This window comes from Biomphalaria glabrata, chromosome 5 (assembly GCF_947242115.1).
Source record: "Biomphalaria glabrata chromosome 5, xgBioGlab47.1, whole genome shotgun sequence".
Taxonomy (NCBI): domain Eukaryota; kingdom Metazoa; phylum Mollusca; class Gastropoda; family Planorbidae; genus Biomphalaria; species Biomphalaria glabrata.
This window is the reverse complement of record NC_074715.1, coordinates 33,566,986-33,580,086: the sequence shown is the minus strand read 5'-3', so window position 1 is coordinate 33,580,086 and position 13,101 is coordinate 33,566,986. Positions and strand designations below refer to the sequence as shown.

The 13,101-nt window shown below is 36.5% G+C and overlaps 1 protein-coding gene across 3 annotated transcripts in view; it reads right to left on the bottom strand.

Moving 5' to 3' along the window:
- Nucleotides 1-13,101, bottom strand: part of LOC106060387 (orexin receptor type 2-like) — a 150,099-nt gene that overhangs the window by 82,954 nt on the left and 54,044 nt on the right. For all 3 annotated transcript variants that reach the window (XM_056030452.1, XM_056030453.1, XM_056030451.1), the window contains one exon: nt 1,315-1,431. In XM_056030452.1, coding sequence (XP_055886427.1) covers nt 1,315-1,428 — 114 coding nt within the window. In that variant the 5' untranslated portion in view covers nt 1,429-1,431. The remainder of the gene's footprint in view (nt 1-1,314; nt 1,432-13,101) is intronic.

The following is a 13,101-nucleotide window of genomic DNA, read 5'->3' as shown; positions in this document are numbered from 1 at the left end:
TTAACTAAGTGCTCCTATCCAGTGATTGACTAAGTGCTCCTATCCAGTGATTAACTAAGTGCTCCTATCCAGTGATTGACTAAGTGCTCCTATCCAGTGATTAACTAAGTACTCCTACCCAGTGATTTACTAAGTACTACTACCCAGTGATTTACTAAGTACTCCTACCCAGTGATTTACTAAGTACTCCTAGCCAGTCATTTGAATATCTTTATCTGGTAACTGCATGCTTAAAAAATGGGGTAACACATGTAAACTTGTGTCAAAGATACAATATAGAGATACAAAAAAAACAGCCCAAGATTTTTATTTGATCCTTTAAAAAAAAAGATAATTGAGGAAAAAATCTATCTATTTTTTACAGAGTTCAGAATATGACTGTGGCATTACAGCAAAAAACAAATATCAACCAAATCACTTACGGTATAACACGGTATCAGCTCACGGCGGTGTTTTATCTTTCTATTCATAAGTTGGAATAATATTTTATAGCTGGTTTATTTTCTTGATCTATTGAGACAGTTTAATACCGGCCCCACTTCTCGCCTTGCCCGAGCTGAACTTCCGAGGAAATCAACCCTTTCTTTCCGACGGGGCCAAGGGGAAAATGTTATTAGGATTCAATAGAACAGAGATCCTGTCTCTAACAATCTGTTTCATCCAATAGATCAGGACTAGTATGCCCTTGATAACACCACCGAGAGATGGTATTAGACACACTTTTGTACCTAGTAACCTTCCTTCCTTTTAACCCGCCGTAATGTCCTGGCTACTCGAGTTTCTGTTTTAGCATTTAATGATGTCCAAAAACGTTTAGTAATAAAATAGTCACCATGAAGAGTCAACTGAAAATGCTCGATCGACAAAATAATTTCCTATTGAATCAATTTCTTGTATGTCTTTATTAGAAAAAAAAACTCGACAATTAGAAAGTTTCAAAAAGTTTGATGTTGCTCAGTTTCTGAGACCAAATGCAACTTTTTGTTTGCATTAGCCAGAACTATCTCAACATTAAAGTAGAGAATCTTAATCAAATCATCGTTGTTACAATGACCCAGAGTTTCTCAACCTTGAGTAGTGTACTCCGGAGACTATTTAGAGGACCGGATTGAGGGAGATTTCAAAAGAAATGTTTTAAGCGAGGACGTTTCTAGAACAAGCTACTTTTCACTTCCTGTGTGACTTTGAGATCTAGAAATAGAAATATTTATACTAAGAAATACTGAGGATAAAAGCTTGAGAATCACTGGTAAAGTTATGCGAGTGAAACCTTGTAACTACGATTGTGTAGTTGGTCCCCAGAACGAAACCTACCTCATCGTCATAGTAACACTGGACCATCAAGTCTGACTTGTGATAATACTTGCACCTACTGGCGTCTAGAGAGTCATTCAATGACTCAGCTGCGTCACTCAAGTTCTGACTCATTTTCTGAAACAAAAAACGTTTTCTGATCATAATAACCCATACACTCTCTAATTATGTGACAATTCTATTGTGTATTGTGCAATTTAAATAGACTTATTACTTATACATTATGATCTTGTAACCCAAATAAACTTTGATCATATAATTCAAAGACACATTGTACATGTATTTCAAATATTTAATGCTCATGTAATTTAATGACACATAATTCTTTTGTAATTCAAACAAGCCTAAATAGAGAAAATCCTTTTTTTAAAAAAATATAGCAAAAGGGAAAAATTCCTTTCTTACACCTACATATATCTCTAATGTTTGATATCAAACAAAATAATTAATTACCAATAAATAAATGTCTAATTGACTATTTTTAAAATTAATTAATGTTTAGTTAAGTAAAAAAAAAATTGTGTTAAGTTTCAACTTGATCCGAGAATGGGTGTGGGAGAAATAACGTGTACAAACTTTTTAACAGACAGACAGACAGAGTGAGTTGATATAACCTTTGTAAAATCAGGACAATTTCCATTCAATTTTATCAACAAATCATACAAAGGGCTACCAGCTTCAAAATACGTCTGCTTAAGTATTTATACATTTATTGATTAAAGTTTTGTAGAGATATTATTTTTGAAAGAAATCAGCTTGAAGTTTGACGCTTACAAATAATTCTCATTTTATCAGATACTCAATAAATAAAGAAACTAGTTTATTTTGTGCTGGTCGATGTACATCTCTATATTTCATCAAGATAAATTCGAAGGACTGGTGGGTCGGGGGGGGGGGTGTGGAGGACCTTCCCCCCCCCCTTCCATTTCTATGAATCCGCCATTCCCAAGTTCTACATGTCAGTAGAAGAATTGGGTTTCAAATAGATCAAAAACATTCATCAACGGATCTCAGTCTATGACAACTGACGTCTGCTCACATTTACGTTTTCCAACGTTTCAACGCCCCTCCTTCCCTCCCTACTCTCCTCAACACTGAGTACAAAACAGTCTCAGTGGTAGCACGCAGTTGCAATAAATTGACGTAGTAAATTATTGGGCCCACAAATTTGTAAAGGGCTCTAGTCACTGGCCTCGAACATTGATTTCTGTCTCGATTCTGTTACAGAACTAGCAAATAAATGTCTTGAGTACAGTGCGAGTTGATGCCTGAGTTTAGAGACGCTTCTGATAGAACTACGAAATTATGGAAATGTGCCCACCACAATTTATCCCTAGTCTTCCAGGAGCGAGTTTTGATTTTTTCCTCTTTAAGATTGCTGCCCTCCCCCCTCCTCCTGCTATTAAACGGGCTTAAAAATTGATAGGAAGTAACGGCAGATAGTAGTGTGGCTTGTACTCTAAGTGCGATTGGTATCACCTTGCATTCAATTCTCTTAAGAAGTGGCTTAGTTTCATAATAACAACACAAAATTCCTTTCAACCCCTTTCCTTCAACAGTGAGAATACGAATACAACTTGAGGAATACAGAAATAGGTGTAGTAAGCAATAGAGTGCATTTTTGTTGTCTTTTCACAGGGTCATTTATCACAATCATTGTAGAAGATTTGGAAATATGCTTCAATGTCTGTCTTAAAAGTGTATTTCTTTCATACATTATTGTATTATAAGTTCTATAAAATTACAATTTCACATAACAAGAAGACCTCGAATTGTGTTATTTCAGCGAAATAAATTAGTTCTTATATTTAAAAAACTATCTACACTATAAAAGTCTTGGTCCCACTGGCGGATCCAGGGGGGGGGGGGCGGTATGGGCGATCGCCCCCCCCACTCGGCCGACCCCCGGGGGGGGGGCGGACGAATTTTAGTATAGAGGTCGCACAATTTGTATACGAATTTATTACTTATGTTAATAATATATACTAATTATTTATATTTCAAACTATTTTTAGATTTTTTCGCCCCCCCTCTAGTATGTTGGCCAATTTGGTGGGGTCGGGAGGGGGCGATAGCATCAATCCGCCCCCCCCCCAACCATAAACTTTTTAGTGGGGGGGGGCGGTCCAATTTATTTGTAGAAATCACAGCTTGCTAAAAGAATCAATTAAATATCTATATGATTAAAACTTGTTATTGATATTTTAACCGATCACTATATTATGTCGTTCCCCTGTTGTCCGATTGGTGGGGGGAAGCGAAACCTCTACTGCCCTTCCCACCTAAACCCTTTGAGTGGGGGGGGGGCGGTCCTACTTTTATGGAGAAATCATAGTTTGTGAGCAAGATTAGTTGAATTGATATATAAATTTGATATTATGTCGCTCCCCTTCTGGTATCGGTGGGGTAAGAGGGGGGGGGGGCGATTGCATGTACTGCCCTCCCCGCTCTAGCCCTCTGAGTGGGGAGTGGTCATATTTTTATGGAGGAATCATAGTTTGTGAACAAAAATAGTTGAATATCTATATAATTGATATGTGAAACCATTCGTATATTATGTCGCACCACACTCTAATCTCAAATTTTATGATTAGTAAATATAAAAGGAAAAAGGTGGGAGGGGCGATACATGCCATTTCCTTTCCCTTATCGGACAAAGCAATAATTTTTCTTTTTGTATTATAGTTAAGAAATTACAAAATGTAAAAAAAAAATGAAAATGCAAGAAAACGCTTTTATCGTCGGGGCTTCGCCCCGAAAATCACTGATAAATAGTGAACTGTAGTTGTCAGAAGCAGGCATTTCTGCAGTGAAAAATGAAGAAAACGCTTTTGGCGTCGGGGCTTCGCCCCGAACTCCAATGATGGATACAGGGCTGTAGATGTCAGGAGAATGCATTTCTGCAGTGAAGAATGCAAGAAAACGCTTTTGGCGTCGGGGCTTCGTCCGAACTCCACTAATTGATAATGAGCTGTAGATGTCAGGAGAATGCGTTTCTGCAGTGAAGAATGCAAGAAAACGCTTTTGGCGTCGGGGCTTCGTCCGAACTCCACTAATTGATAATGAGCTGTAGATGTCAGGAGAATGCGTTTCTTCAGTGAAGAATGCATGAAAACGCTTTAAGCGTCGGGGCTTCGCCCCGAAACTCACTGATCAATAGTGAGCTGTAGATGTCAGGAGCAGGCGTTTCTGCAGTGAAAAATGCAAGAAAACGCTTTTTGGCGTCGGGGTTTCGCCCAGAACTCCACTGATTAATAATGAGCTGTAGATGTCAGGAGAATGCGTTTCTTCAGTGAAAAATGCAGGAAAACGCTTTAAGCGTAGCCTCGAAACTCACTGATGAAAAGTGAGCTGTAGATGTCAGGAGCAGGCGTTTCTGCAGTGATAAATGAAAGAAAACGCTTTTGGGCGTCGGGGCTTCGCCCCGAACTCCACTGATGGATAAAGAGCTGTAGATGTCAGGAGAATGCGTTTCTGCAGTGAAGAATGCAAGAAAATACTGAGAAATACTGCTTATTATTATTTTTTTTTATTATATATATATATATATATATATATATATATATGCTGTACGCACGTTTATGTAAAGGGTTAGGGTTTACTGGGCGTTAGGGTTAGGGTTTGGAAAAAAATCGCCCCCCCCCACTCCAAAGTTCTGGATCCGCTAGTGAGGTCCTGATCACTCCAAATAATTCTAATTACTAAAAACTAATTCTCACAATAAAATAAGAAAATCAAACTTTGTTTCTTTGTTTATTTGTAACTGAGGACTAAGAGACAACTAAAGCATTCGTCAAGATCGAAATCACACTGGTTAAATTGACCAAAAAAAGGATTTTTTTTTTCGCATTTAGATCCAGAAATACATTCGAAATGCGTAATCGAACTGCCCAAACGTCTGACTACGGGAAATGTTTAGCGTAGGACATTGTTATGTTGAAACCCTGTACAATTATGTCCATAGAGACCCGCAGGATTCTCTTCTTTCATTGTTTTACTGTAAGTAATGTACAAGAAAAGACAGGCAGGTCCCAGACTTGAGGTCAAACACTTAGGAAAGCCCTAAATATAGGGGCTGTAGTGTGTTAACTATCTTTCCGACAACAGCATATCTATGTAGTGTCACTACTGTCTTTAAAACTCCGGGATATCTGTTTAGCGTCACTACTGCCTTTCCAACATCTTAGACATCTATGTATTCCAACTCCGAAATATAGATTAATATAATGTCACTAATGTCTGTCACCTAAAGGACTTGTGTTTGTGTTGTTGTGTTTGTGTTTGTTTGTGTCGTTGTTTTTTTTTTGTGTTTTTGAATAAAAAAAAAAGGAAGAGCGCGACCTAATTCCTTCAAAGCTCTTTCAACACTACGGAACCAGTCGGCCAGACACGCAGACATGTGACGTCATCAGAAACCGATTCATTTTCATTAGGGTTAGAAATTTATATTAAACTTTTCAAGCTAAAAATAAAAGAACATTATTTTTTAAAACGATCATTAATCAATGAACTTTATTGAGAACGCCAGACCTGCTTACAAAGCACCCAGTGATGTCCTAGAGTGCTGTTGTCTTGAGACAGGACCTAGTGGGATCAATCTTTTGTTTACGTGCTTTTGAGTTGAAAGGTCTCCCTACAATTGTAGCAGAAGAGTTGATGATCATTGTAGGGACAAGAATCCAATGCTTTTAACTTCACTTTCTATGCCGATCTATGATAACTTTGGTATTGTATATTGGCTGAGGTTTTGTTTCTTTTTTTGTTGCTTATAATTATAAATCATACTAATTTTTTAAAGCAATTTTGGTTCAATGGTGACAAAATAGAATTCTTCTGAATTTTAAAGATACTAGTCGACCCACTTTCAGAGGACTCGCGCTAATTCTATGTGTAAATTACTAAATGAAACCAATTAAATGAAATCACGCAGAATTCCCGCAGCCTCCTGATTTACCAGGAGCTCCTTAAAATCTCCTGAAATTGCAAAATATACGAAAAGTCATGGAAATCTCCGGAAATTATTAAAATCTTTTAAAAACTCAACAAAAAAAAAATAATTCCTGAAATAAATAGACAAAAACTTGTCATTTAGGGGTATCATTCAATATGGAAAACGCCAATCCTACGCGCGATAAAAAAAACGGCATTATGTAATACCCGTAATTGTGGAATCTGGTGAAAGAAGCTTCTCGCGCATCATTTTTTCGTCCAAGGCAAGTGGTAGAATGAGTGGTGAATCATTCTGGGCCCTTGTAAATATATAATAGATTATGAAAAAAGAGAGATTGAACTTTGCCTTGTCATTGGAGACTGCTACACCTTGAACAACTGGTCTCTAGAATTCCCTTTTCGAACATTGTTTCTCTTTGATACTTATACCTACTCTTGATCAATACAAACACATTTGTGAAGAATAAAATAGAAACAAGTTTTTTTCATTCTTGATCCATTCTATAGGACTCTCTGCTAACTGCTGAATTCACATGCTCAAAGATGTTCTGCGTTTTAGTAGTTCCGCGTGAACAGAGAGAAGGTACAGTGGGGCCAAGAAATGTCACATCATATTTTCATGCACTGAATAAGTGCTGACACAATTATATCCTTCTATATCTTATTGATGTCTCTGTGGCCCTGTAATTAGATTTATTACTTTTATGTTAACGTTTTGACAAAATTTAATTACATTTTTATAAGCAACAAATGTTAATGGTATGCTTTCTTATCTATTTATTATACATTTTATCTTCATACCATATAGAACGCAAACTTTTAACATTTCTTTTTGCTTCAGCTAGAATAAAAGTAGAAACCTTATAAGACAAACATTGTTTTGGCAAACGTAGAAAGTCAAATTATCCCGTCTGTCTTTGATTGGTTAAAATAACATCAAGTCCAGACGGCTTCCTGGTCTCTTAGTCTTTTAGATTCTACAGTGACACCAATGCTGAAAATGTCCTCCAGTTAGTGGCAGCTCAGCAGCTGGGTCAATTGTGAACGTGACCAAGTGAAATTTATTTATAGCCCATGGCAAAAATGGACGAAGTAACACAAAAAAATAACAGTATCATAACTAGCAATCTAACAATTTAACTCTCTATATAAGAGCTCTGAGAGTTGACGTCTCAGTACAATAGATCTCAGAGTTGACGTCTCAGTACAATAGATCTCAAAGTTGACGTCTCAGTACAATAGATCTCAGAGTTGACGTCTCAGTACAATAGATCTCAGAGTTGACGTCTCAGTACAATAGATCTCAGAGCTAACGTCTCAGTACAATAGATCTCAGAGTTGAGTTCTCAGTACAAGAGATGTAAGAGTTGACGTCTCAGTACAATAGATCTCAGAGTTGACGTCTCAGTACAATAGATCTCAGAGTTGACGTCTCAGTACAATAGATCTCAGAGCTAACGTCTCAGTACAATAGATCTCAGAGCTAACGTCTCAGTACAATAGATCTCAGAGTTGAGTTCTCAGTACAAGAGATGTAAGAGTTGACGTCTCAGTACAATAGATCTCAGAGTTGACGTCTTAGTACAATAGATCTCAGAGTTGACGTCTCAGTACAATAGATCTCAGAGCTAACGTCTCAGTACAATAGATCTCAGAGTTGAGTTCTCAGTACAAGAGATGTAAGAGTTGACGTCTCAGTACAATAGATCTCAGAGTTGACGTCTCAGTACAATAGATCTCAGAGTTGACGTCTCAGTACAATAGATCTCAGAGTTGACGTCTCAGTACAATAGATCTCAGAGTTTACGTCTCGGTACAATAGATCTCAGAGTTGACGTCTCAGTACAATAGATCTCAGAGTTGACGTCTCAGTACAATAGATCTCAGAGTTGACGTCTCAGTACAATAGATCTCAGAGTTGACGTCTCTGTACAATAGATATCAGAGTTGACGTCTCAGTATAAGATATCTAAGAGTTGATGTCATAGTACAAGAGATCTAAGAGTTGACGTCTTAGTACAAGTGCTCTAAGGGTTGACGTCTCAGTACAAGAGCTCTAAGGGTTGAGGTCTCAGTACAATAGCTCTCATAGTTGAAGTCTCAAAACAAGAGATCTAAGAGTTGATGTCTCAATACAAGATATCTAAGACATGACGTCTCAGTACAAGAGATCTATCATCAAAGAGTTGACTTTTGTTTCAAGGAATTGTTTGCAATACGATCACAGGAATGATGGCAGTGAAAAGAATAACAAACTGGCACAATTTTGTGGTTACTGTGTGGAATGGATTCAAACAGTTCTAAGTAAATAACAGAAGCCAACAAGCATACCACAGTTGTTACAAGGTCATTCCTTGTCACCGATATGTACATATGTACCTAAATCATCAACTGTGTGTGTGTATGTGTGTGTTTGTATATTGTTACTGTTATAGTAGAAATGCCAATGAAGTTATTTTATCTTTATTCTATGGGTAGATATTGGTATTATGGATCTAAGAGCTTAGTTGTACAAAAAGATAACGAGAAAGAGAGAGAGAGAAAAATGGAGAAAGAGAGAGAATGAAAAAGAGACTAGAGAGCTATTTTCAGCATTACCTTGAAATTTCTTACCATTGTACAATCTATCCTTTACACCCTTTGTGATGTAAACACAAGTAAAAAAAAAAAAAAAAAAAAGCTTATATTAAATGTAATTGCGTAAAGACTTCGCAAAATATCTATTTAATTAATATGTGGGAATACCCGCTGACGTACGTGTGTTCAAGATTGACAGTGCCTAGACCTCCAGAACAAATATAATTATTAGATTTTATTTTGAAAATATTATATTTTATGTATTATATTTTGTTGTGCATGAAATGTGCAAAGGGTGCCTAATCTGGGTCTGTTGAGTTTGGGCTGATCAGGAGATTGATTGCGTGTTTCTGTAAGCGTAGTATTACTCTTGAGTTCGTAGTAACAGACTTACACATCCAGACATATACACTAAAGTAAATCAACAGGTGTAGATCAAATATGAATGTTCAATCCAGAATAGGAACAGTCTAGTTTTAGTCACACTGGAATAAAAGATGTTTCTCCTATGAAAGCCTGGCCTCAACTGTCCGTTTCTCTAGATCTAAACTACAGTCTCGCTTTGAAGTAATGTCGTCACAATTGTTGTGTCCACTAGCAGTCACCTATAGTGCGTCTCTACAACTGCCATTTTGTTTTTAATCTTTAGAGCCGTTTTTGAGATCCGTGTCGACCCAGGTTTTTAAAATTTGAACCGACGAAGAATTTTTGCAAGCTAAATTAAAGAAAAATAAATAGAACTGCTTTGTATGCTGTATTATTTCAACCTAAAGTAGGAACTGATTTAAACAAACTTGTTGGACATGTTTGGTTGAACAAAACGTCATGAACCTACGTGAACAGAAGTGGACAAATAGTGTACGGAAGAAGAATCCTTCAGAGACAGGCTGTACTGACAAATGTTCCGTGACAAGATGCTTGCTAACTCGACCATGCACTTATAAATATAAATACAGAGAGAGAGAGAGAATTTTAATGCTTTGGAAGTATAAAGTTTTCTTTTATTGGCCATTAAGACCCAGCCGTGACCTACATATTTTGTATTAGTTCTAACTGTACTAAATGTTCATTTAAACCTTTGAGCTGATATCAAATTAGATTGTAGTCCCACGTACAAATATTAGACTTTCACAATGATTAATATTCCAGAGTTTGTTTTTTTAGGCGAACTACATAATATAGCTTGATTGATATTTATAACGAAATAATTATTCGTTTTAAGTAAATTTACAAATATAACTAATTCGTCGTTTTTAGAGGCATGGTCATTGAAAATGTTTGAAGCTGTATTATAACAGTGTAGTGCTTAAAGAGTTAAGCGACAGAAAAGTTGTCTAACATATCTACATGCCTGCACATCGCTTAGTAGTTTAAAATACTGAGCTACTGACATTTCACTTCAATGAATAATCTCAACTAGAAATGATTGTTCACTTTTACTGTTTACATCTAAACCAATGATTCACCAATGTCGACAAATATTTTATTTTTCATATCTCATAACCATATGTAAAGGGGAAAAAAACATTGGAACACAGTGTCAGTAGGACTTAATCAGTAGCATTAGGGAGCAGCTTGTAGCCTCCAGCCAGATCACTTCCACACCAATCAGGACAGAGGAAGTGACTTTGATAGCTTCCAGGCACTCCTCAATATTTAGTTCTCTTCTGGTAGAGGGGATAAAGTCTGAAATCTTTTCTGTAGAATAGGTTACGTCATAGGGGTCGTGTGGACTAGTTAGTAACATGATTAATTTGGACTTAAGTCTCGCATACAGGCATACACACACAGTAGAGAGTCTCACATACAGGCATACACATACAGCTGAGAGTCTCGCATACAGTAGAGAGTCTCACATAGACATACATATACAGTAGAGAGTCTCAAATACAAAAATAGAGTAGAGAGTCTCACATTCAAACATAGAGTAGAGAGTCTCACATACAAACATAGAGTAGAGAGTCTCACATACAGGCATACACATACAGTAGAGAGTCTCAAATACAAAAATAGAGTAGAGAGTCTCACATACAAACATAGAGTAGAGAGTCTCAAATACAAAAATAGAGTAGAGAGTCTCACATACAGGCATACACATACAGTAGAGAGTCTCAAATACAAAAATAGAGTAGAGAGTCTCACATTCAAACATAGAGTAGAGAATCTCACATACAAACATAGAGTAGAGAGTCTCACATACAAACATACAACAAGGTTACAAAGACAGTTGTGTGGAAACACAAACTCAAAATCGGCTCCCGAAGTGGTCCACCCAGGCAGGTTTCAATATTTTCAGAAAGAATGAAATTCTTTCAAAGTAAAATGACAGAGAAGAATGGAGAAAGAAGGTAACAGATCTTGTGTGGTGCCCCAACGGTTCAGCAGACCAAGGGATAGGTGAAAGTGGATGTGATATGAACATAGCCTAACTGATGTCTTTTAATGATTATCTAATTGTTTTGTAAAGGGTCAATCTCTTATTCAAAGCCTCATTAAAAAAGAAACGAACATTTCCGTAAAAAAATGTCATTAGTTATGTGTTCCATAATTGTTGTAAAACTCTGCCATTTACGCGATAATATGAAAAACTACTTACTTAACTTAGCAATACAATTGTAAAAATATTTTTTGACAAAAAATCTAAAACAGTTTGCATAAATGTGTAAACATTGTGGCAGATTATCAACTTCCTTACTAAATAGCCTCCCATGTTTGTTACAATTAATAGTGAATAGTTGTAAAAATGGTGTATTTTTATGAAAAAACTGCTTGCATAATTGATTTTAAAAAATAGATTTTTCGGTTTCAGAAAAGAAAAAAGTAGCTGTTGCGGCAGAACTTAGAATGGTCTAAAATACTATGATGTCGGATTTTCACTATCTTTTCTAGTTTACGAGATCAAACGGGACGGACGCAGACAGACAGACCACACAAAACTAATAGCGTCTTTTCCCCTTTCGGGGGCCGCTTTAAAAAAGGGCCCGCTATGCTCCCCCAATACTAACACAATTCTATAAGTTCCCTTTATTTTTGTCTTTTTTGATACTTCAATGGAACGGACCCCAAACCCATAGTATAGTATGTACAAACACTTCTTAGGCCCATCAGCTGTCGCCTTCTTCTCTACCTGCATTATAATGCTCCAAACACTGTTTTATCCCTAACCCTAACCCTTCTCCAACTATACACTGTTTTGGTCCTTGTACATTCAGAGCCAGTAGTATGACATGTTATTTTTTCAGTCATAAATATAAATCTAGAGAGGCAACTTCCTATTTTATTTTAGCTTTAGGATAAAGGACTACTTGTAGATATAGATTTAGTGGTTTTAAAAATGTTATACACTCACACGCTTAACTAAAGATTTAAAAAACATATTTGATAATCACAAGGACAGTCTCTCACAGTCACTACGACAATTATCTATACCTTACATTACAGATCTAGATCTGTGAAGATAGATATCTATATATAATAGAACAAAATGGAACGAAAAGAAATGTACGCACCAAAAAAAGTGTAAATACTGTAGACATTAAAATGCCGGCTTTCAGATACTTAGTTAGTAGGACATGCCAATTAAAAATATAACCGATGCGTTACGATCTTGAAAATGGTTTTATTGTCTTTGGCTTAAGTAAAGAAAGAATTAATTAAAGTTTCATATTCTATAGTCCACGGCAAGGGAGAGAATTAGTGATTATTATGAGTGCAAGAAGGAGTGGTCCGACCAAGAATTGTATAGTGTACATTTACTTCAACAACACTTTGACTTGGAATCACGAAGACACGAGCCAATTGTTTACTTTGTAGATAAGAGAAATAAAAGTACGTAACACTTCATTTCTACGCGGCATTCCAAGGCGTAAGTCAGTGCTCTAATCAAGTCTAGTGCATCAAATGTTACACATAAAAAGTCTACGTATCGTCTGTAAGTGTGATCCCGAAGGCAGACTCAAGGTCACAATCCAACAGCTAGATCATGATCTATATTCTACTCTAGGACGCTAACAATAACAAAGTTATGATCCATTACTCCCTCTAACAAATATTCGAGACGGGCAATGAAGATCTTTTTGTTTTTCAACATATGAGACTCTACAGAAAACTTAACACAATACAAACAAATTAGACGTCATGATATTGGAAGCCATAACAAACAGAATCAGAACCAGAGCATCTTGTCTTGTCATGCTACCGTTGTTTAGACTAACTAAAATACTTTCAGCTTCTAACTATTCCATTCGTTTCACTTGTAGC